Source organism: Erpetoichthys calabaricus, chromosome 3 (assembly GCF_900747795.2).
Source record: "Erpetoichthys calabaricus chromosome 3, fErpCal1.3, whole genome shotgun sequence".
Taxonomy (NCBI): domain Eukaryota; kingdom Metazoa; phylum Chordata; class Cladistia; order Polypteriformes; family Polypteridae; genus Erpetoichthys; species Erpetoichthys calabaricus.
The window spans coordinates 218,867,633-218,893,820 of record NC_041396.2 but is presented as its reverse complement, the minus strand read 5'-3'; the positions used below and the strand labels follow the sequence as shown (position 1 = coordinate 218,893,820).

The window sequence follows — 26,188 nt, the reverse complement described above, 5'->3', positions numbered from 1 at the left end:
AGAGTTCTACCCAGCCTCTCTCAAGCTCACACAGGCTTGTTTGCTTGATTTCTTTATCTCCTCCCATACATGCGCCTCTCCTTTAAATCCATAAGGTCAACCTGAGATGACGGCCTATGCCAATGACTCATAAAGAGGCTCATATGTGAATGCCAGCACCAGTTAACCAGTGGCCTAAGTATATATATATATATATATATATATATATATATATATATATATATATATATATATATATATATATATATATATATATATATATATATATATATATATATATATATAAATAAATTTATATATACAGTACTGTGCAAAAGTTTTAGGCAGGTGGGAAAAAATGCTGTAAACAAAGAATGCTTTCAGAAATATAAATGATTGTTTATTGTTATCAATTTACAAAATGCAAAGTGAGCGAACAAAAGAAAAATCTAAATCAAATCAATATTTGGTGTTACTACCTTTTGCCTTCAAACCAGCATCAATTCTTATAGGTACACTTGCACAAAGTCAGGGATTTTGTAGGATTATAGTCAGGTGTATGATCAACCAATTATACCAAACAGGTGCTAATGATCATCAATGTCACACGTAGGTTAAATCAGTCATTAACTGAAACAGAAACAGCTGTGTAGGAGGCTTAAAACTGGGTGAGGAACAACCAAACTCTACTACCAAGGTGCGGTTGTGGAAGACCGTTTCATGTCATGGCAAGATTGAGCACAGCAACAAGACACAAGGTAGTTGGCTGCATCAGCAAGGTCTCTCCCAGACAAAGACTTCAAAGCAGACTGGTGTTTCAAGATGTGCTATTCAAGCTCTTTTGAAGAAGCACAAAGAAACGGGCAACGTTGAGGATTGTAGACACAGTGGTCGGCCAAGGAAACTTAGTGCAGCAGATGAAAGACACATCAAGCTTATTACCCTTCGAAATCAGAAGAGGTCCAGCAGTGCCATCAGCTCAGAACTGGCAGAAACCAGTGGGACCCAGGTACACCCATCTACTGTCCGGAGAAGTCTGGCCAGAAGTGGTCTTCATGGAAGAGCTGCAGCCAAAAAGCCATACCTCCAATGTGGAAACAAGGCCAAGTGACTCAAGTATGCACGAAAACATAGGAACTGGGGTGCAGAAAAATGGCAGCAGGTGCTCTGGACTGATGAATGAAAATTTGAAATATTTGGCTGTAGCAGAAGGCAGTTTGTTCGTCGAAGAGCTGGAGAGCGGTACAATAATGAGTGTCTGCAGGCAACAGTGAAGCATGGTGGAGGTTCCTTGAACGTTTGGGGCTGTATTTCTGCAAATGGAGTTGGAGATTTGGTCAGGATTAATGGTGTTCTCAATGCTGAGAAATACAGGCAGATACTTATCCATCATGCAATACCATCAGGGAGGCGTATGATTGGCCCCAAATTTATTCTGCAGCAGGACAACAACCCCAAATATACAGCCAAAGTCATTAAGAACTATCTTCAGTGTAAAGATGAACAAGAAGTCCTGGAAGTGATGGTATGGCCCCCACAGAGCCCTGATCTCAACATCATCAAGTGTGTCTGGGATTACATGAAGAGACAGAAGGATGTGAGGAAGCCTACATCCACAGAAGATCTGTGGTTAGTTCTCTAAGATGTTTGGAACAACCTACCAGCCAAGTTCCTTCAAAAACTGTGTGCAAGTGTACCTAGAAGAATTGATGCTGTTTTGAAGGCAAAGGGTGGTCACACCAAATATTGATTTGATTTAGATTTGTCTTTTGTTCATTCACTGCATTTTGTTGATTGATGAAAACAAATGATTAACACTTCCATTTTTGAAAGCATTCTTTGCTTACAGCATTTTTTCACACCTGCCTAAAACTTTTGCACAGTACTATATATATACTAGCAAAATACCCGCGCTTCGCAGAGGCGAAGTACTGCTTTAAAATTTTTATTAAGAAGAAAAGTAAACCTTTTTAAACTGAGGGAAAATATACCAATAATTATTTGTTAAGGATCTCTTTGTATACCACGCTGTCAGTTCGGCCCTCCGGTTGTAATATGACCAAGCTGTGCGCTGAGCTTACTCTTGAGCATGCAACGTATAGTTGGCCATGTGAAAAACAATCTTGCCTCAAATCAATGCCAACCTTTTGTAGGGTCTGTCCCTGAGACTTATTAATTGTCATTGCGTAGCAGAGCCTTACTGGAAATTGGAGGCGTTTGAATTGAAATGGGTTTCATTGATAACTTCGCATCCAGCTTTTGAGAGTTTAAACATCAAAGTGTCCACTACTCAAATCGTCACCTGTGAATCTAAGATGTTTAAAAGGCATTGGCGGTTGTCCAAAGGTGTAAAATATTTGGCCATTTCGGTACACTTGAAAGCGACAACCGAACAATTTAGCGGCAGCCATCAACTCGCATGCAGAACCATAGGTGAAGAGCTTAAGCATTTCATTCTTATAGTGCTCCTGTGTAGTATAATTATGTCCTGTACCGTCATCAGTCCACATCTTGAACCTGTCCCAGTCATTCAATACATAAGACACAATGTTCCTCCGGATATCAAGAGTGAGCCTGATATAGCAGTGCAATATGTAACACAGAGAATGGAAAAGGCAGTCGCCATCTCCGGGCATGGAAACCACTCGGTAAGTGACAGTTCTTTGATCAATGGTGATCACCTCAGTAGACATATTAATGGGGGTACGGTTGGAACGATAAAGGAAATGGGTACCTGAACGATGTAAACCAAGTCTAAAATACCTACACAATAACTATAATCGTAATAAACGAACAATAAAACAGCACAGAAGCCGTGGATTAAATAAAAAGGCTGCAGTTATCAGCAGGGAGACATGAATACCTTGGCGAAGCAAGGAAGGGAATGAAGAGACCAGAGTGACGGACGGCCTTATATAGGCAGGCAGCCAACTACATGGGAGGCGTGGGGATGCGGGACCCAACGCCGCCTTACACGGCGACCGAGCTGCAGGCTATGGACGTATATATGTACGTAAGTAGGATTCAGTTAGCGTTGGGAACCCACGTTCCAAATTTCTTGAAGATGGGCCCATAACTAACACCGTTGGAAAGTTCAATGTGGCAGCTGACAGTGGCATCATACCACCGAAATAAGTACGTACATCGGTTTCGGTTAGTGCAGGGAAGCCGCCTACCAAATTTCGTGAAGATGGGGCCATAAATAAGAAAGTTTAACATGGCGGACGTTGTCGACCATTATGACCGTTACGCGTAGAATTTCGAAATGAAACCTGCTTAACTTTTGTAAGTAAGCTGTAAGGAATGAGCCTGCCAAATTTCAGCCTTCTACCTACACGGGAAGTTGGAGAATTAGTGATGATTGACTCAGTGAGGGCTTTGCCTTTTATTAGTATATATATACTGTACACTGTATAAACAAAAACAAATCAAACCACAAAAATATCCCACTTTGACATGCCCCACCACACTCCAAGTATTTGCAAATTTCTCATTTGAGGAAGCCTTTACATACTAATCTGTAGTGCGCTGTGTAGATGAAGAGAAGCAAATACCAGAGATGCATTTTAATGGCAGATGCAAGTGTAATCTGGCTAAATTATATTTGGACAATATCTATAAATGTAATGAAAGGTGGTTTTTGAGAAAACTGACAGTCATTGTGTGCTATATGTAACTTCGTAATTAGTCTGGGAATAAAACACAGCAGAACAAAGAAATGACTGCCAAAAGCCATTGATTTAACAATTTCCAAAAGAAATGAGTATAAGGAAATAATAAAAGAAACTGAACTGGGAGCAACGAATTGGGAACTGGTGTTTACATGCAACTATAAACCCCTTACTGTTCTGGCTACTAGGGATGCTTTAGGTACTGAACTACTGTCCAGACCTTTCTGTCCGATTCATTTCTTGCTCCAATACTTACTGCCTTCTGCGTGGAGACTGGGGTCATATCATCCTACCATCACCCATTTTCTCTCTATATGGTTTTTGCACCACTGCTCTTTTCTCTACATACAAAACTCACCCACACTTAATGCCATTTCAGTCCAGCTGATGTGCTCACCACCTACCTGCCTTTCAAAGAAAACCTAGCTCAGCCCAACCCCTTCTTTTTATTTAATTTCATCACTGTGTCAGCCCCTTTTTCCTCTCCGTGCCTTTTGCATGTTGCCCTGATTTACCTGACTGGCAGCTCTCTGCTGTACTCTCTACTTTACATGCCAGATCCAATTTTCGCACTGCTGCCATGGTGCTGAGATACTACAATATTTTGGATATTGGTAATGTCCATTTTAAAAAGATAAAACTTTGACAACCTACTATAGCTTGATTTATAGTGATTACACTTTTTTGTCATTATTTTAAAATTATTTTCATTCATGTTGTGGCCCCCTAGAAAGTTTGCCAAAGCACCCTTGTGGTTGCAGCTGTTGAGAAATTCTTCTCTATACTTTTTACAGATTAACAAAGAAACTATATTTAAAATTACACCCTCATCACTATGCAAAATAAAAGAATGAAACCTGAAATGGTGATTGGAAGGAAGCTGCTTGTTCTGAATCCAAGTAGGAAATTGTTAGTGGATTTCTGTGCTAGTCAAGGATTACACATAATAAACATCATAAACAAACATTTATTAAAATAAATAAACTACTGCTTGTGAGTTTACAGTTTACCACTATACTTTACAATAATGTGATCTGATTTGAGAAAGCATTTTCTGAGCACTTCAGTAAAGAGACATTTTCTTATGGTTATTGGTTAGAGAGAGAGAGGTTAGGAGCATGCGCTGATACAGTGCATTGCCGCACCCACCACATGACAAACTCAGCATCCCAGATTAGAACCCACGTGCAGCCATGTAACGGGTGACACCTCAGCACCACACTAGTTCAGATGGAATGGAACAGTGTGAGGTTTTTTTATGGTGGCGAGTGCCAATTCTGCCACCACCCCCAGGTTTTTCCCTGCAGGTTGGAGGGCCTACATGCAGGGCTGGATGAAGATGACATTATAGCCAGAACACAGCAACTGCAGGTTAAGGGCTTTGCTCAACGAAGTAGAGTCACTTTTGGCGTTTATGGGATCCAAACCGGCAACCTTCCGATTACCAGTGTAGACCCTAGCCTCAGAGCCACCGCCCCGCCCTCCCGTTACTCTCGTTATTGGTTAGTTGGCTTATAAAATTGACTCTTTGGGTCAAAAGTGATGGACTGGAATATGTATGTGAGCACCTGTCAGATGCATATGTTTAGGATGAATCCCCCTCATACCTTCATGAGAGCTTTTTCATGACAGTATCTTGGAAGGGTCAAGCTATCAAAAGTGGAAACCAAAGCAAGGAGTTGCAGTCAAAATGTGACTGGTAAGTGAAGCAGGCCCTCTGTGCAAGTTTTGTGAACTCAATAACATGAGGCACAATGATCCCCAGGCCATCTGCAGCAAGGATGCAACATTGACCTTGGCTGGGAATATCGTCAAATGAGTATAAGGAACGTTTTGTGGGCACTCATTGGGGCAACAGGCTTCTACAAGGAGGTACATAAAAATGTAGCCCCATACATAAGGCGTCTCAAGCAGCAGACACAGTCAGGTGAAGTTAGTGGTAAGTCCCAATGTCTGTTTTGTTAGTTCTGTTATCCATGTGCTTGCTTAAGAAAAAATCTGCCATACGCACTGGAACAACACAATTTTATTGTGGATTTATATGTTCAAATAGACTCCTTCAACTTGACATATGAGGAAATAATGCAACAATATCCTGTTGCAACTAGCTCTGTAAACAATGCACCAAAATCAAGAAAACCTTCCATCTGTATTTGCAGATGGAAACATTGCAGTTTATATAGTAGGGGTAAAAGTCCTCATAAGCTGAAGCAGAGATTATCACAATAGACAGGTGTCTCATGAAGGTCATATTAGCATGTACTCCATGATTTGTGGGCTACCTGTTTGTATTCCACCCAGCAGGAGGAGACAGCAATAAAAAAAGCATGCTGGGGGAACATTTCTGTGGGTGAAGTCACTGTGTTTTTTGATGTGACAAGGATACAAGAGTAAATAGGAGCAAACCAGAAATATTGAAAGATATGACATGGATATGAAAGGAGTCTCTTCGTTAACACATCTTTTCCAAACTTCATCGAGGACGGGGACAGTGCCTTGGCAATGGGAGATTGATGTGGTAGTACAATTTCTAAAAAGAGACTAACCTGTGTTCCTGTTGTCAAGGGATCACACATCACAGGATCCCAGTGAAACTAAGTTAGATATTGGAACAAACATTGTTACCAGCATGTTGATACATGCGGGGTGATGTGGTTTCTACACTAGCCTTGGAATGGTGGACCAACTCGTCATGCTTGCTATTTTAGGAGTCACGGACATATGTCACTTCTGCTCGCATATGTATTGTAGTTTTACCGATAACTTAAAACCATATATCTTCAACTTGTGGAAGTCGTCACAAATGTATGCATGTAATTTTGTTCCTGAATTCACAAGGAAAGTGTTAGGTTTGGATACTTGGCATTAAGTTGAGCCCATTCAATATGGATATACAGAGGACCCTTGACTTACAAACTCAATTCGTTCACTAGGGCTGGTTGTAACTCAAGTTGGTTGTAAGTCAAGACTATTTTTCCCATAAGAAATAATGGAAATACCCATAATGCGTTCCGAACCTCCCACTGCAACACTTACTTAACCCTTTCATAATAAAAAAAGGGTTGTATAATGTGCATAATTTACCAAAACACCAATAATTTTTCTAATGTACTAACCAAAAAGTAATAAAAAGTGCCTAGCCTACCAGAAACAACAATTTCATACTGTACTCACCATTTAATTTGACATCTTTGGGCTGCAGGAAGGGAGGAGGATGATAATAAAACTGAAGGCTTTTTAAAGACTTTCTTTAACTTGCGCTCAGGCATTTGCAATCATTTCAATAGCTTCTTTTGCGTTAATTTTAATCTCCTCCTGCCTACAAGTTATTCTGACGAGAATTTTTCTCAGCATTTCCTTGCGATAATACAAGGAACTATTTCTGAACTCTTCTGAGACCCCCCCCCCCCCCCACTCCCCACTCCCCACTCAATGGGAACGACATGCTGAAGTGCGTCCTGAAGCGCGATTGCCGCGACTGTGGAAGCTTGCTCATTGCCGGGCAGGGATATCACATGCATATCACCCATCGATATCTTTTCTGTTTGCTTTGGCTGAGAGACTCAGCACAGCTTTAAGCCGGCTTTTGCCCCAGCAACAGATAAACAGTCTTCCATACGGAGTTTGGACTTTGGCATGTCTTCTAGTTTGGGGAGGTCCCAAGAGAGTTTACAAATCTGACATTTTATTGAATGAGTGCCGCATTAATAGGAATGTTTCTGTTTGTTTACAATCGCGCAAGCGGATACACGTGACCGCATTCAGGTCGTAACGCAAGATGTTGGTCGTAAATCAAAATAAAAATTTTGGTCGTAAATCAAGTTGTTCGCATGTCAAGCCGGTCGTATATCAAGGGTCGACTGTAGTACCTCTGTTCTTTCCAATTGTCATGAATAGGATATCAAAGGGTTGTGTTACATTTAATGGAGTGGATCTCCCAACATGAGCAATTCAAACCGGAGTCTGCAAATGTCAACACTGGAATTAGCAGCACTTAAAGAGCAGCTTGCCTTCAGGAGGTTGTGAAGATACAGCTTCCAACAGTGAAGTATATTTAGTTATTATTAAGAGAGGTGATAAAACAAGATCATGAGATTAAACACTAAATGGATGCAGTATTTCAGTTTACAAACATTGTGAAAACTCTTATTAGACACCGAGCAGCTTTTAATTTACTGGTCATTCAACATTCGTATCCTCTCAAACGTTCATGAGCTCCAAGCGTAGTGACCAAAAGAATGAGAACCCAAGTACAAAAGGTCAAAACAAAGTTCCTTCAACAGGTGGTTGGGCGAGCTCTCTGTGATAAGGTAAAGATCTTGGAGAGATTCACTGCTTCTATGGATCAAAAGAAGACATTTGTGTAATTTAGACATGAAGATGGTCCCATATAAGGTACAACAGCTATAGCTCACTGAATGAATACCTAAGGGCAGATAAACAGAACACTAAATAGATTATATATACAAGGCTTGGGATCCCCTGGGAATTCCCAAGAAATATTAGTAGATGGTTGCTAAGGATAGGGTTCTGGGATCTGTTCCAGAAAGAAGGATTAGTGTAATTTAGTGTAACGCAAGTCAGGATTCACAGAAAAAAGGCTAATTTTCTTCCAGAAAAACCTGAATTTGGCCAAACCTGTGTTTCTGGAACAGATTAACCCAGAATCATGTGATCATTGAAGCTACAGATGAGGATTGTTTCCTTATATTACACTTTGGAATAGGCTCAGACTTTGCCTGGTCCAGAAAGAAAGATTTTCTGTGGCAACCAATACTCTGAAACTAACCTACTAAAGAGCAAGTGTAACATGAAAAAATTAACACTTTCAAGTTGCAATGATTCATAAACAGAGAATGAAATCATAATAAGAAATCTCAAAAATTACCTGTCAGAAATGTTGATCCCAACAGCACTATTTAAGGAGCAGAAAAAGTTGATGTTATGTTGAAAATGTCCTGCCCCTTCCTGAATGAACAATTGATAAAGAAGCACAACTCCTTTGCCAAACACTGCCCAGGAAAAGGTAACCTTAGACTGATCAGACATTATGGCATGCCCAAAGAAGTGCCTGAATGAATATTATACTTTAACATCCGAGTTATTATGCAACAACAAAAATAACCAAATCCATTTAAGTAGCAACAATAGTAATAACAAAGGACCACAAAACATTATTAGTGGGTGGCAAAATTAGCAGAGAATATTACTGGTACTAAGCTCTCTTTTTTCCCTGTACACACTTCCTTAGAAAGGCAAACATTATTCATTAAAAATGTTAGAAAACTAACAGTGTAGGAATGCTATCTAATCTATTCTGTCAACCAGGACCATTACCATTCAAAACCAGAGGTCAGAAGTCTACTCAACAGCCACTCAAACTGACAACTGCTTGAGTTTTTCTTGTATAGATCATCGGTTCTTTCATTTAACACATATTATCGTATTGTCAGTAGATAATATACATGCAAGTAAGAACTCCTCATTTGTTATAAATTATGCTGCTTTATCACTTGCTCATTGGCATGCTAATTTCTTTCTGTTTACATTGAAGCCAAGATTTCAAGATATCTGGCAAATCTTGTCAAGTGTTGTCCATTGTTATGGTTTATGGAGAGACTACTGTTTTATGCAATAAACTGTTAAAAATATATTTTTTTTTTAAAGGCTCAAATTTCCAATACGCTGGATATCGTTTAATGTGATTTAAAAATCTAAAAATAAACACGCCTGCACAGACATAAAATGATGTGTTTGTTAATTAACATTTCAGAGCTCCCTGTATGTATACAAGCAGGTTAGAAATATTAATGCACCAAATAGCTGAGCCAAAAGACAAAAAAAAAAAAAAAAAAAAACACAAACCACAGCCAGGCTCCTCCACTGAGGAGGGTACCTGGGTAGCTTGATAAATTTCTGTTAGAGTGTCCAGGCCAGTCCTGAGCAAGCCAATGAGTGAGAGCTCAATACAATCATACCACAAAGCAAGAGCAGGATGTTCATCTAATTGTCACCAGAATCTCCCACATACACAGCATAAGTGTCATCCTGACACTGACACCAAACAACTACACAACGACGACAGCGTAGTGTGCAGAAGATGACACAGAGAATGCAGTAATTCAGAAAAATTAACCAAGATTATCTTGAAAGATAATCAGTTTAAAGATATCCCTGAAAGGATTTAAAAGTGTAAAGCAAGCAATCATGAAAACCTGAAAGTGTCAGGTAAAGCACCTACTACAGGCAGAAGTAATGCAACAAATGTTCTTGAAAGTCTCCATCTGCCTCTGAGAAAGCAAAGCTATGATTAGAAGTACATTTTTAATGTTGATAAAAGCAGACTACTCTAGAAAGAACATCAAGCAATATTTTTATCTTTATTGAGAATACACCTACTAGAGGGGAAGTATTTGTAAGGGATGACAGCATACTGCGGCTCTAATTCGCACCAAGGGTAAAAGATGTGACTGAAGCAATTGAATGGTGACATGGCTACTTCCTACCTTGACAAATCATCCTTTAAATGTAGCATTTTTTTTTTTTTATTTACACAATTTATTGTATGTGAACAAAGACTTTTAAATTTTTGTGGCACTGGCTTAAAAGAAATCAAAATTATACAGGATAAATTGAGTTATCTATTTATAATCTATGGTAAATATTCAAAATAGTGAAAAATATTCCCATCAAGCTGTTTTTTTTATATTAATAAATATTGTCTGACTGCCAAAAAGTAGTAACAAAGAAACAAATCATTTAACTCAAATTCAGCAAAAAAAAAAGATCATACATTTTAGTTTTCTTAGATGTTTTATTTAAATTCTGTTGTCAATAAGATAGCTTGCCTAAAGGCTGCCACTAGGTGGAACTGTTAATCTACTTAACTTGCAAGTAAAGCTACTCAACAAGGGAAGCATATCCAAAACGTTAAAAAAATCTTCTACAGAAAATATAAAGTACTGTTAAGAACACTAAAATAATGAGTACAATTTCTTTCATGCTTAGTCCTGGAGAGCTCTATGACTGCAGTTTTTTTTTTTTTACCAACCAGTGTTAAAATTTGTGAGACATTTCTTAATTTTAACAGATTTTATGGTTTCACTCACCCTTTTTCCACTTTTATACTGTATTTGGAAAAGTGAGGCAGCATGAAAGTTAACAAAAAATTATTTACATTGTTTGCGATAGGGTTAAACACTTATTACTAGCTTTTTTGTTGCTTTCTTATTTGTAATGTATTTTTCCTTTTAGGTTTTACACCCTTGTTTATATAGAAATACTGAATTAAAGCAAACAGCAGACGTAAGTGTAAATAATACTAGATGCTAAAAGGGCAGCTTTTTTATTGTCATAACTAATGAAACATCTAATACACACACATTATATAATATACGTCACACATATTTGTATTTCCTCTACCATGATCAGTTCTGTTTGGAACTCATGTCTGTAAAAACCTTTCATTGTAATCACTTGTTTTCAAGTATATCTGTTAGATCCCCAAACCTTTTTTCTTGTCCCTGTGTTTATTTCACAATATATTAGTATACTGCATACACAGTATATATGAAAGCAACATCTTAAAAGGTAAGGTAAATAAGCCTAATCTATCACTGTCTAAAACAAATGCTTGGAACATAGTAGTAAGCTCTGTTAATAACTTGCATTATGATACACAAAAAAGAAATGAAAATACGTGGCCACTATAGATCTGCAGGAGAGAATTTGAAAAGCACTCATCTATAATTAAGATTTAGATCCATTTTGAGAGTTTAAATGCCTGGCATTACAATCTTCATACTTCTAATTTTAGAAAACTGAGAATATGCAGCATTTCAGCACAATTTTAAGCAGTCTCACATACTTTCAAGGTTTGTGCTGAAGTTGTTTGTTAGCTCATGGAGGATTGCTTGTGATGTACTATACTACAGCTTTGTCTGTCCAGCAGTCACAAGTTATAATTAAACATAAGATAGTATGGAAAATTAATGAACACATTAAATTTTGTTTAAGATGACATATTGCCTTGGAGTAAAATAAATTTTCAACATGGCAATGGACCAAATGTACTGTATGTACCCGTTGTGTTCTTGACAATAACAAAATATTGTGCTTTTATTTGAGCTCAAAAAGGAAGAAAAGCAAAATAAAATAAGGTAGTACTTTTCACCAAAGTTCAGAAAAGAGACTGTTAGATTGAAAAGAAAACTGATCATCAACCTATCACTCACTCTTTCATAGAAATCATAAGGAATAATGCTACATATTGTAACATTATAAATTGCAAACATTTCTTAAAAGTCAAGTCAGGTCGGGGAGCATGCACTAGTACAGCATGTTGCCACACCCACCACATGACAAAACAGCTCAGGATCCTGGTTGGCAAACCCCAGGCAGACACGCGGTCCAGTCCCACCCCTCCAGAAATGACCCTCCTCTGGTCTGCCACAGCCAGGTGTTACATGGGTGTCCCCTTGCCCTGGTCCAGCCACTCGGGTCCTCAACAATGAGCATTGTGCCAGCCGGACCACCCTCGAGGAATCGCACCACAATGTTGTAGTTCTGTAACTGATGTTCCCTCACGATTCAGGTAGAGTGCGTCATTCGGGACATCATGAGCAACCTCTCATTTGACACAAAGTTAAACCAGTGGTACTCAAAGATTCTCAGAAGAGATGCAGTACCAAAAGGAGTCCAGTCTTCATCTCAGGTCACTGGATAGCATCCAAGTCTCACAACCATATAGCAAGACAGGAAGCACCAGGACTCTAAAGACTTACCTCCAACCTGGAGAAATTCACACCAGATACCACAGTCCCCTGCAGCCTTCCCTACCCTCAGCTGGTTCACCACCTGTTCAATCTCAGTGAAATTGGATGGTTCACAGATAACTGGAGGATCAGCCTCAAGAACTGAAGACCCAGAGATATCCAACGTCCTAGCCGGAGTATCAACTTTAAACAGCTCCTCAAAGTAGCTAGCCCAGCCGGTCACAGCTGCAGTGTCATTCGTAAGGACCGTTCTATCAGCCGCCCGGAGTGTGACTCTCCGAGGAACAGATTCGGATGTGTGTAATCCTTCGATTCCTTTGTAAGCAGGATATAGGCAACTAGACCATAGATGGTGTGTCACTTGCTCACAGATTCCTCTAACAAATGCCTCCTTATCTGCCCTCAGAGCTCTTGCAGCCATCCTTCTCAGGTCCCGGTACAGACCGGAGTTGCCATCAAGCCACGCACCGAGACTCCTCTTGATGATATTTAGAGTACCCTGCGAGATGGGTACTCTGGGAACACCAGTAACACCAACACAACCCTTAGCAATCTTGAGGGTCTTGTCATGGAAGGTCTCCCACGTCACCTTAAGTTCGGCAGTTGCACCCAAATCCGTAAGTTCCTCACACAAACTTGTCATAATACCCTGATCTTGGAGTCTGGCCAGGTCCAGTCTCATTTTCCTAGTAGGCAGTAACCTACTGGACCTAAGCTGGATCTTCAGAGTAGCAACAACAAGTCTGTGGTCAGAATTCACAAACTGGGCACTTCTGTAGACCCTGCAGTTTTGTAAGGGCTTCCAGCATCTGCCCATGAGGGTGTAACCGAGCTCCTTCACCGCACCACCAGTATTAGAAGAACAAGTCCAATGATGCAGCTCAGGGCACTGAAACCAGGATCCAGTGATTCGCAGCCCCTGACCTTTTGCAAAGTTAAGGAACATGGAGCCGTATTCAAAACGGTCACCAGACCCATGAAGACCGAGCCAATCCTCATAGCCAGCCACGTCAGTGCCAGTGGATGCACTGAAGTCACCCATGACCAGAGAAATGTCACCTTGTGGGCACCCATCAAAAACCAGGCGAAGTTGTGAATAAAATGCCTCCCTCACAGAGACATCACTCACCATGGTCAGAGCATACACTGAGACAACAGATAAGGAACCCAGAGAGTGCCGTAATTGGAGTCTCATAATATGCTCGTTGAAAAGAGTGACATCGGACACCATCGGAAGGAGCCGATCTGCTACAGCAACAGCTACTCCCCGAGTATGACAGCCATCAAAGAGTAACTTCTGCCAACCATCCAAGAACAGTTTGGTGACAAACACCTTTTCCAGCATGATGGAGCACTGTGTCATAAGGCAAAAGTGGCTCAGGGAACAAAACATCGAAATTTTAGGTCCATGGCCAGGAAACTCCCCAGACCTTAATCACATTGAGAACTTGTGGTCAATCCTCAAGAGGCGGGTGAACAAACAAAAACCCACAAATTCTGACAAACTCCAAGCACTGATTATGCAAGAATGGGCTGCCATCAGTCAGGATTTGGCCCAGAAGTTGACTGATAGCATGCCAGGATGAAATGCATAGGTCTTGAAAAAGAAGGGCCAACCCTGCAAATATTGACTCTTTGCATAAACTTAATGTAGTTGTCAATAAAAGCCTTTGAATCTTATGAAATGCTTGTAATTATACTTCAGTATACCATAGAAACAACAAACAAAAATATCTAAAAACTATGAAGCAGCAAACTTTGTGAAAACCAATACTTGTGTAATTCTCAAAACTTTCAACCACTACTGTATAGTGGCTGAAAGTATTTTAATAAAGTAATTAATCCAATTTAATAAAAATTCATACTAGTTTAATTAGACCTTCTTTTCCTGATCCAAGTGATATCACCTTATAGAAAAAGAAAGAACAAAATATTGTGTGAATACAACTTTTCTGTAACCAACCATATAGTGCACTAGTCATAAAACTTGGAAGAACAGTGGATAAAAGATGCATCATTATAAAATATGCTGGCAAAGTATGGATCGTATGATTACTTGGAAATAAGTAGACAGATGTACAACCAAAACATAGGCATCACATTTACCAATAAAGAATTCAAATACTGTCCCCAACCCCAAGGTGTTCCAAGATATAAATTAAAAAGTAATTCTTAAACCCACTTAAACCAATTACTCACCTGAAATTCTAGTATGAAGATTTTGCTTCATTTTGTGATCTTTAGGTGTTGAAAGAGACTGTACTACAAACATGGCAGCTCTTTGTAAAGCACTATCAAATATTAAAAGTACATCATTTGGAAATGAGTTAAAGTATTCTGCCACTTCCATGTTTGTCTCAAACAGGGTTATGGCATTGATGGCTACAGAATAGTGAGCTTCTTCATTGGTTTCCTTTAAAATCCGAATTATGTCAGTCCTGTGATATTCCAAAACAAAGGATTCAAACACCTGGCCTATGAAGGCTACTTGTTCTGGACTCAAAACCATCATGAACCTGTGGAAATATTAAAAAAAAATATTAGGATAGGTAAAATACACAGCCAGCATGGTCTAAAATAATTTAATTAACAAATCATCTTAAAAGTAAATTCTGCTACTATGAAAGGGTTTGATACCAATGAGAAACAGTCTTCAACACAGTTACCTAGCTATACCATTTTTTACATTTTCTTAATTTAAATGCTTTTTGGGCAAACATATTCCTAGTCAATTTTATAAAATGTTGTTTCAGACTCTGAAAACAGATACAATAGCTTGACCTAAATGTATAGTAAATTATCACAAACTTCTAGAAATATCTGCCAAAATAAAATATCACATATGTAATTTGTTCCATTAAGGTTTTAGGCAACCAAATGCCACCAGAAAAATTTTAATGAGTCTTCAACAACAACCATCACCAACTGCACTTAGAATGGTGTTGTATTCTGTCCTTCATAAGAATTTTTCGCATTTACTATTTTGATAACAGTGGCAGCATCAATGCTCTGGAATCTCCCATAAGTGTTCAGTCGGGTTGAGATCTGGCAACTGTGAAGACCATGATATACTGTTTAACTTGCTCACAATCTTGCTGAGAAAATTGTCATTGAACATTTGTACATTTTGGATGCGGAAATCCTGGAAAACTATTACTATCTGAATAGAAACATTTGAAAACAGAGTGAGAGAAGCACTACATTACAGGGATTCCAGTGACCAGAAAGTGCCATCAGCTGCCATTGAAGTAAGGAGAGGGCAAAAAATGGAGGGCAGAGTAAGCAGTGAAGGTGGTAGAATCATGCCAAAGGCAAAAAGCGCTGGTTGGCAGAGCGGATGTTGGATACTTCCCAAAGGTTTAGGTTTGCAAGACCCAGGGCAAAAAGAGACACCATCTTATCCAGGAAGAGGTTCGAGCAGGCGTGGAGGAAGAGCAGATGAGCAGGACAGTTGGGCTCAGACAGCACAGAGCGTAGATGAGGTGGGAGTGTGTATTGCAATGCAGGATTACCTTGGGCCTCATGCATAACACCATGCGTAAAAATTCGCACTATAACATGACGTAAGCACAAAAGCCAAAATGTGCTTATACACAGAAAAATCCAGATGCAGGAATCTGTGCATTCACCAACTTCCGCATTCTTCTGCTACATAAATCCCACTCAGCATGGAAATAAACGCATCTGCACACACTTGCTGTCCCGCCCCAACTCCTCCCAGAATTACGCCTCTTTGAATATGCAAATCAAGATAAATAGCCCTTAAGTCCAGAGTTCTGTGAAAAGGCAATGGCAAAAATACGAGGAAAAATAGAAGAATTTCAGCGAATACCAAATGGAGGCAAAGAAAAACTTACTATTTGTTGGTTTAAACAGTTATATAAGCAACAAAAGGAAGTTGATTGAGTAACATAGCGTGTCGGAGAAACTCGAAAGTTCAAGTTCACAAAGTTGCACAGTGCCGAAATAAAAAAGTTGTCACATATCAAAGTCGGCGTGAAAAGGCGACTTGTAGCTCACCGTCTGAGTGTCATATGAAAGCTTATTAGGCTACAGTGAAAAAAAAGGCACACACAGTGTGAAAAAAGCACGAAATGTCAACTTTAATCTCGAAATTTCCACTTTAATCACGTACTTTATTTTGTCATTAAAGTAGAACATCATAAACTTCATCTTAAAATCATTTAATTTACTAGTTTCTCAAATCCCATCGTAACTAAAGTAGCACGTTAAATGCTTTGTTGTGTATTTGATCTTATATGTGCTCTATGTGCCTGAATCACTACGTGCTCTTTCTACGATAGGACACAGAATCCATTGCGTTCGTAATATTACAGCTCTCTGAATAATTAAAATACTGAGAAGTATACGTGATATCATTTTCATGATAAGTTAAAGCATGTTATTAAACATGGGAACACGGTGGCGCAGTGATTGTTCATGTCTTACAGCAAGATGCTTGCTGCGCCATGCGCGACCTTCAATGAAATGCTTTATTACAGAAGTACTGTCTTTTTCAAACGTACTAACCCCAAATTCCTGTCCTTACTTTTCTTTCTCCAAATACTCAATCGCCACATAATCAGCTCTGTAATGGACATTAAGTCATCTGTAAGCTTAGAATGCCGATTCTTCAAAACTTTTAAGGAACATCGAAATATCTGTGTAATGTTTAATTATTCTATCCATCTATCCTTCCAGTGTCGCGCCAGCCACAGCATGAAAACAGCGCAAGGCAGGAACAATCCATGAGCGAAGCTCAAGCTCGCTAACGCTGCGGCATCATGTAGTTATAGTTAAAGTTTTATCTGTATAATATAATCAACATATTTTGCTGCATTTCATCTTAAAAATGATATTGTCAACATATGTAAATACGCGCTTTATAAAGTGGCTCAGATTGTGCAATATTATAACTGTATCATAAGTGCAATTACCTCACGGTAACTTGCAAGCACAAACAGTTCTACAAGGAGCACTTGGACTGATTGAGTGCGTGTATAGTTCTTGGGATGAAACTGTTTGTGAACTGCGAGGTCCGAACAGGAAAGGCTGTGAAGCGTTGGTCGGATGAGAGCAGTTCAAATAGCGAATGGCTGAGGCAGCGAGTGCTTGATGCGGTATACCGATAATTCTCTTTCCAATCGCTGTAGATCTGTGATTCACACTCAGATACAGTGATATAAATACTCCGAGTGGTACAGTGAGAGTAATATGGAAAAAGATGATCCGCTGTGGCAACCCCTAACAGGAGCACCTGACAGAAGAAGAAGAAGGTGCAGTGAGAGTAACAACACTAAAGCAGTTATGGTATTTAGAATAGTTTGACCATTCTGTGGACCATTATATTGTTACAGGTTAATTACAATCAGATGCATTAAATTTATGAACGATATGCGGTTAATTTCAGTGTATTTGATAAAGCCGCCGTCGTGGATGTGGATCTAAGAAAGGGTAAACACACAGGAACAGTAGCACTGCTTTGACGCTGGGTGTCGCCAGTCTGCAAAACCAAGCGGAGAACTCGTGTACGACAGGGTATGAGGTACCGTGGAAAAGTGCGTGGCTTTACGCCAAGTGAAGGTTTTATACATCGCGATTTGAACGTGGAAACGTTCTTATGCAACATTTCTGTGCATACGCATCGTTTATACATGAGGCCCCTGGTCTGACATCATGCGGGAAGACTTCTAACATGTCCAGTTCCTTGTTGAGGGTATCTATAATGCCCTACCTAGCCCAGCAAACCTACACATCTGGGATATAAGCGAGACTTCATCCTGTCCTCTGTGCTCTGGAAGAACATGCTTAGAACACCTCCTCAGCAGCTGCCCAAAGGCCATTGGGGAAGACCAGAACCACTGGCACCACAACCAGGTGCTCAGAGTGGTTGCCGAAAGTATAGCCACTGATATCGGGTCCAGCAAGTACCATCACACCATAAAGATGTCCTTTGTGAAAGCTGGTGAGAAACCATGCCCACAACCAACAACAACAATGGGCCTCTTCCCTGTGGCCCCCAACTGACAGCTGCATGTTGACTTGGATAAACAGCTGAAATTTCCACAACATATTGTCAAGACATCACCACAGCCAGACATGATCATCATCTCTGAGGTGATAAAACACCTGACCATGCTGGAACTCACAGTGCCCTGGGAAGACCTTATGGAAGCAGCAAACAAGAAGAAATGCGCAAAGTGCCAGGAACTGGTGGAGAAGTACCGAGACAGAGCCCTAAAGACAATCCGTGAGCCCATAGAGGTTGGCTGTAGAGAGTCTGCAGGACATTCACTATGCAAAGTCCTCAATCAACTGGGCATTACAGGAGAGGCAAGGAGGAGGGCCAATAAATCCAGGAGTAAAGCCGCTGAGAAAGCCACTAGATGGCAAATCCATTGGTGGCTGTTACTGGGACGCAAGTCGTGGCATGATCAATGCCGGCTGGGTCATCTGGGTGAGGGTGCCGGATGTTGTAAGACCCGAAACACCTCATGACCCCAGGAACGTCATAGAAGATGCGTCCCAGGGCATCTAGAAGATGTATCTTGCACATTGCACTCTTCTTGCACTTTGTAATCACGGACACTTCAGGCAGCCTTAACCATGAAAAGGAAAATGTGCCTTCACCTTGAGAAAGCAAACCAAAAACATTCATAGTGGGGGAAAAAAGCATTTAAGCCTTCAGACTTCCGCCTGTCGTGGCGGCAATCCCCGAACCCGCTGGTGGACACCGGCGGTGAAGGATGCCGTCAAGCTGAAGAAGGAGTCCTACAGGACCCTTTTGTCCTGTGGGACCCCGGAGGCAGCTGATAGGTACCGGCAGGCCAAGCGGAATGCGGCTTTGGTGGTTGCTGAGGCAAAAACTCGGGCGTGGGAGGAGTTTGGGGAGGCCATGGAGAATGACTTTCGGACGGCTTCGAGGAGATTCTGGTCCACCATCCGGCGTCTCAGGAAGGGGAAGCAGTGCAGTGTCAACACTGTATATGGTGGGGATGGTGCGCTGCTGACCTCGACTCGGGACGTTGTGGGTCGGTGGGGGGAATACTTCGAAGACCTCCTCAATCCCATTAACATGCCTTCCAATGAGGAAGCAGAGCCTGGGGACTCAGAGGTGGGCTCCCCCATCTCTGGGACTGAGGTCACCGAGGTGGTCAAAAAACTCCTTGGTGGCAGGGCCCCAGGGGTGGATGAGATACGCCCGGAGTTCCTCAAGGCTCTGGATGTTGTACGACTGTCTTGGCTGACACGCCTCTGCAACATCGCATGGACATCAGGGACAGTGCCTCTGGATTGGCAGACCGGGGTGGTGGTCCCCCTCTTTAAGAAGGGGGATCGGAGGGTGTGTTCCAACTACAGAGGGATCACACTCCTCAGCCTCCCTGGAAAAGTCTATTCAGGGGTCCTGGAGAGGAGGGTCCGTCGGATAGTCGAGCCTCGGATTCAGGAGGAACAGTGTGGTTTTCGTCCTGGTCGCAGAACAGTGGACCAGCTCTATACCCTTAGCAGGGTCCTGGAGGGTGCATGGGAGTTTGCCCAACCAGTCTACATGTGTTTTGTGGACTTAGAAAAGGCATTCGACCGTGTCCCTCGGGGAATCCTGTGGGGGGTACTCCGAGAGTATGGGGTACCGGCCCCCCTGATAAGGGCTGTTCAGTCCCTGTACGATCAGTGCCAGAGCTTGGTCCGCATTGCCGGCAGTAAGTCGAACCCGTTTCCAGTGAGAGTTGGACTCCGCCAGGGCTGCCCTTTGTCACCGATTCTGTTCATAACTTTTATGGACAGAATTTCTAGGCGCAGCCAGGGTGTTGAGGGGGTCCGGTTTGGTGGGCTCAGGATTGGGTCACTGCTTTTTGCAGATGATGTTGTCCTGTTTTCTTCATCAGGCCGTGATCTTCAGCTCTCTCTGGATCGGTTCGCAGCCGAGTGTGAAGCGGCTGGGATGAGAATCAGCACCTCCAAATCCGAGACCATGGTCCTCAACCGGAAAAGGGTGGAGTGCCCTCTCAGGGTTGGTAGCGAGATCCTGCCCCAAGTGGAGGAGTTCAAGTATCTCGGGGTCTTGTTCACGAGTGAGGGAAGAATGGAGCGTGAGATCGACAGGCGGATCGGTGCGGCATCCGCAGTAATGCGGGCGTTGCATCGGTCTGTCGTGGTGAAAAAGGAGCTGAGCCGCAAGGCGAAGCTCTCAATTTACCAGTCGATCTATGTTCCTACCCTCACCTATGGTCATGAGCTATGGGTAGTGACCGAAAGAACGAGATCGCGAATACAAGCGGCTGAAATGAGTTTCCTCCGCAGGGTGTCTGGGCTTTCCCTTAAAGATAGGGTGAGAAGCTCAGTCATCCGGGAGGGGCTCAGAGTAGAGCCGCTGCTCCTCCGCATCGAGAGGAGTCAGATGAGGTGGCTCTGGCATCTGATCAGGATGCCTCCTGGACGCCTCCCTGGTGAGGTGTTCCACGCACGTCCAACTGGGAGGAGGCCCCGGGGAAGACCCAGGACACGCTGGAGGGACTATGTCTCTCGACTGGCCTGGGAACGCCTTGGGATTCTCCCGGAAGAGCTAGAAGAAGTGGCCGGGGAGAGGGAAGTCTGGGCATCTCTGCTCAAGCTGCTGCCCCCGCGACCCGACCTCGGATAAGCGGGAGACAATGGATGGATGGATGGACTTCCTTGAGTGCACCACCATGTATATACCTACTTGCTGAAGGCTAATTCACTTGATCTGAATAGTTTTATTCACTGCTTCCATTCTTTACATCTTACTCCCCGCCCCCATGAGTACATCCTAAAATTAACAACCTACTTGTGAACTACAGTCCAACCAAAGTATCTCTCACTGTAAAGGCAGAAAGACTTTTCTTGATAAAATTTCCTACCATACCTATGTTATCTACCATATTTTATGCACCATAAGACGCACCTGACCATTAGACGCACCTAGGTTTAGAGGAGAAAAACAAGAAAAAAAATATTCTGAACCAAATGGTGTACTAATATGTTCAATAAAATATAGCAGAATCATATTTCAACCATGTAAATTCAACAGCGGTATTAAGAAACTTCATCACTGTCATTAACAAATAAGGAGAGACTTTAAGGTTCAAGCACTCTTCTAGTTTTATGGAAACCCCAAGGACTGCTCATTGCTAGTGTCAGAATTTATGAAGCTCAGTTGCTCACAATCACTTTGCAGGAGCACGTACCTATCATCATGCACGTTTGGACCAATGCTCCCTGAAGTTATATCGCCAGTCTAGTCCCATCTATATTTGTAATGCCACAAAGCCCTTCATCTCGTGTTTTGTTGTGGGTTTCCAGTTTGAAAAACGAGAATGCGGTGCAAGCACAGCCCTCGATTCAAAAAATTGCTCTGCATACCTGTTTGTCTCATCTGACAGTAGCTGAAAGGCAGCTTCAGGAAAGAACAGCCTGAAGTAGTCCAGCGGCTGGTAATCTGTCGAGTCCAACAGCAAGCCATACTGTCTTGTGAAGTCCGGTAGCCAGTTTGGCTCCCACGGATCAATGTCTAGGTATTCCTCCCACACGAACCTTGCTATAGGTGCATGGCTGCACGAATGCTCTCAGCTGGGGTGGCATCGGCTGGTGTCCCGATCAGCTGATGCCAGTTCCTCACTCTCTTGTTCGATCTCCTGATCACTCTCAACAAAATCAGATTCTGAAATATCAGAGTCCAACTCAGTGATAATGCGCAAAACATTGTCTGCTGAGTATTTTGTTTTCTGCACTCGCCCCACTCCCTCGTGAGATGTCGATGCCATCTTGCCTTTGTTTACATTTCGCAACTCACGCACATGCAAGGATTAGATGCCAAGTCAATGTGTCTAACATTCCTCCAAGCACAGAGGGAATGCCTGTAACGTAACAGTGAGTTTTGTCGCCCTGTACCCCTGGATGTCGATTTTTGTCAGGTATTACACATCATGGTCTGTGACGCAATATTCGCTCCATAAGACGCACAGACATTTCCAACCTTCTTTTGGGGAAAAAAAAGTGCGTCTTATGGTGCGAAAAATACGGTAATTTTCTCTTCATTGTTAAACTGGGCAAACTTGGTCACTGAAGCTTCTGCCAGATACACCCAGATAATCAGCTTTTCCTCAAAGTCAATGAGATTCTTGCTTACTAGTCAACACCTGCCTAGAAACACTTGTTTTGAATATATGTCAGTATTAGGTTTTTAATAAATTTGCAAAATGTTCTGAAAGCATGTTTTACTTTGTTGTTATAGGTTACTGAGAATAGATCAATGGGTGAAAATTTCAAATTTATATTTTTAAAATTAAATCTACAGCACCATAAAATATGCAGAAAGAGGGTCTAAATACTTTCTAAATCCAATGTAACTTGAATCCCTCATTTACTAAAGCATTTGCTTTATTTTTTCCTCGACCATATCTTACAGTAATACATACAGTCAAAGTACTTAAAGCAATTTTAACGTTGCCCATCACTTTCCATGAGCATATTATAAAGTCATAATGTTCATAATACTGTACTACTTACCAGCTTAAATCTGGAGTAATGGTATGGATCATTAAAAACCAATCATTTTTCTTTAGCCATTTACACAGTCCAGTTTTCGTTTTTCTACCATCTTACCTATAAGAATAATACAATTTAAGAGTGTACATTTAAAAGAATCATAAAGCATATTATGAATTACTCTTCAGAACATCACATTCATTAGACAGGTGCAATTACAACTCAAATGGCAATAAATATTCTACCAGGAGCAACAGAGAACGAATGGAAATGGAACACATTAAGAAAGATGGTCAAAATAATATGTCACTATTAAAACATACTCAGCGGGCTAGAATGTGCATTTTGTTACACAATTAAATGTTATGTACTAAAAAGATGGTAGCAAACCTACTTGTCTAATATGAGACAATCCTCAGATTTATGCAAAAATACATATAAAACTTCTTTAAAAAGTTAAAACATTATGAAGCAAGGTTTACAGGAATAACCTGGCATTTTAAATTAACTGCTCTATTTATGTAAGTAAAAAAAGGGGAAAATATCTTCAAATCATTGTGGCTACTCTGTTGCAATGTCTATCATATCCAAAACTGTGCAAAATGTGCAATTATCTTACAGTAATAGAAAACTAAACTGATCATGTGCATTTAATGTCCAATGTTTATTCGTTAGTATCATTTTTTGTCCTACGGCTGAAAGGGTTTAAAATACTTTGTGAGACAGAACTCATTCAAATTCAACACACTGTATGACTCTCTATGATCTCACTATCAGGAAAAATTCCTGAAAAAGGCTGTCTTCGGCCTGACTTGTATGAATAATGCTTGTCCATAACATTTAATACCCAGAGGATTTCACATTTCAGGCATTCACTTTTTAGTCACACATGAAGACGAAGAAGGCAATATAGCAGAAGTATCATTAGCCCAACTAGAAATCTCATTAGGGGTACTAACAACTAATCCACTGGAACTTGAAAACCTCGCAGGTGCAACAGTCATATGTGACAACGGCTCTACAAAAGGTCCAAAAAAATAACAGAATTACTGACTTCCTTGCTCTTCCTCAGTTCACAATGTTTACTTCCTTTTAGTGCTGGGCGGTATGATCAAAATTCTATATCACGGTATTTTTCAAAATTATACCGGTTTCATGGTATTGAAAGGTATTTTTTTCCCCCATGCAGGAGTGGATGTTAACCACATTTTCCACTGCAATTACTGGCTAAGAATAACCTATTCCAATGTCATGAGAATTGTACATTGTACAAAAAAACATTTTAATGTGCACACAAGTATCAATACAGGTTTGCATGGCCCCATAAAGTGATAGTTTTCAAGGGGGTGGCACTAATGAAGAGAAGGAATAACATTGCATGACAGTTGCAGTCAAAATATAGAACCTTTTTATTGAACAAATTTTGCAAACAACTTAAACTAAAATTTTAACAACATATTTTCAAACATCCGAAGAGGCATTTAGACTTAGTAAAATATCCAGAGGTGCTTGTCAAAAGTTGTACTGCACTGAACATGACTTAGAAAAGGAATAAAGAGTAAACATTTTTTGTAAACCAACTACACTTTCTGTTAATGTTAATCTTTTTAAACAACTTTACCATCATTAAACTGCATAATATTTAAACTAATAACAACAATAAAATAAATAATAGTGCAACTTCCAGTAATAATACTATTACTTCAAGACTTCAAGCCCAGGTGCATTACACAGTACAGTATTCACAAAAAAAAAAAATAATAATAAAACAGTGCAACTTGGTGATGACATCTTTACCAACTGAACCATCATTAAGGCAAACTGCATTAATATGGACCTTGCTTCAAGCTAAGATATATACATAAATAATAAAACTGAAACTAGCATTTATAATGTTATTTGTGGTATAGCCGTACGGAATCGTATTAGGGCCACGGTGAAGAAAAAAAAAAATACGGACACAGGAAAGAAAAAAAAAAAGTGTATGTCGAGAATAAAGTCGATATGTTGACTTTATTCTCGACATTTCCACTTTAATTACAACATAAACTATGAGAATAAAGTAGAATGTCGTAAACTAAATTTCATCCTAAAATCAATGTTACATTTACTAGATTTCCTCAAACCCCGTCATAAGTTAATGTAGCACATTAAATGCTTTGTGTTAAGTGTTCCCCGACCCAGTTGTTAATCGCTGTATGCGCTTCTTAAACTGACTTCCTTGACACTAAGAGGAGGCGCAAGCAGCGATCACCGCACAGAATACATTCACTTCATGATATTCCTGCTCTCTGAACATTTAAAATGCTAAGATAAATACTTGATGTCATTTTCAGGATGTAATGCATTAAAGTAGGTATTAAATATGCACGGCAATGTGGCGGTAGTGCTGCTCCCTCGCAGTAAGGGGTCCCCAGGTCTACGTTCAGTGTAGAGAACTTTATGGCAGGTGCGTTGAGGCTCCAAAAAACTGGATGTATGAATGGGTATCGCACAGGTTTAACTGAAATATTGTGTAAATGTTGGGTTTGTGATTTGGTGTTCAGAGATACGAACACAGAATTCAATGCATGTTCTTCTCAGCGGGCTTTCTTTATTGCATGCGTGCTGTCTGTCTGACAGACATACCAAACCCCCAGCTCCTACCCTTCCTTTTTCTTTCTCCACATAACCAATCACCACACGATAAACGTCTTTATGAAATTTAAGCTAGTTATAAACTTAGACCACGGAGTGTTCAGAACTTAAAAAAAAAAAAAAAAAAAACTTCATTATACATGTTTAATTATGTCATCCATTCAGGGTTGCGCCCATCCCAGCAAGCATTGTGTGCGAGGCAGGAGGAAATCCTGAGCGAAGCACCAGCACATTGCAGGGTGAATACGAGCAATGCTTACACTACCAGGGTTAATATAGCATACCAAAACCCTACATCATACATGACTTTGAAAGGAAACTGAAGCACGCCGAGTAAACCCACCAGAAAAACATGCAAATTCAAAGCAAGAAACACCCGGGTCCCCATTGCTGCGAGGCAGCAGTGCAACCTCCACGCCACCGTGCCCCCACATGATTAATACATGCTTTAATGCATTTCATCATGAAAATTATATCCAGTATTTATCTTAGCACTCTAAATGTTCAGGGAGCAGGATTATCATGAAATTAATGTATTCTGTGTTGCGATCGCTGCCGGCGCCTCCTCAGTATAACAGGAAGTCAGTTTAAGGGCTCATTTATACTTCATGCTCAGAACGC

At 40.8% G+C, this 26,188-nt stretch overlaps 1 protein-coding gene across 1 annotated transcript in view; it reads right to left on the bottom strand.

The window, feature by feature from the left end:
* mcm9 (minichromosome maintenance 9 homologous recombination repair factor) overlaps positions 1–23,028 on the bottom strand; it is a 74,441-nt gene extending 51,413 nt beyond the window's left edge. The window contains exons 1-2 of the mRNA XM_028797799.2: positions 22,952–23,028; positions 14,624–14,940 (exon numbers count right to left, since the gene is read on the bottom strand). Of these exons, the coding sequence (XP_028653632.1) occupies positions 14,624–14,940; positions 22,952–22,983 (349 nt within the window). The 5' untranslated portion in view covers positions 22,984–23,028. The remainder of the gene's footprint in view (positions 1–14,623; positions 14,941–22,951) is intronic.
* Positions 23,029–26,188: the final 3,160 nt, after the last annotated feature.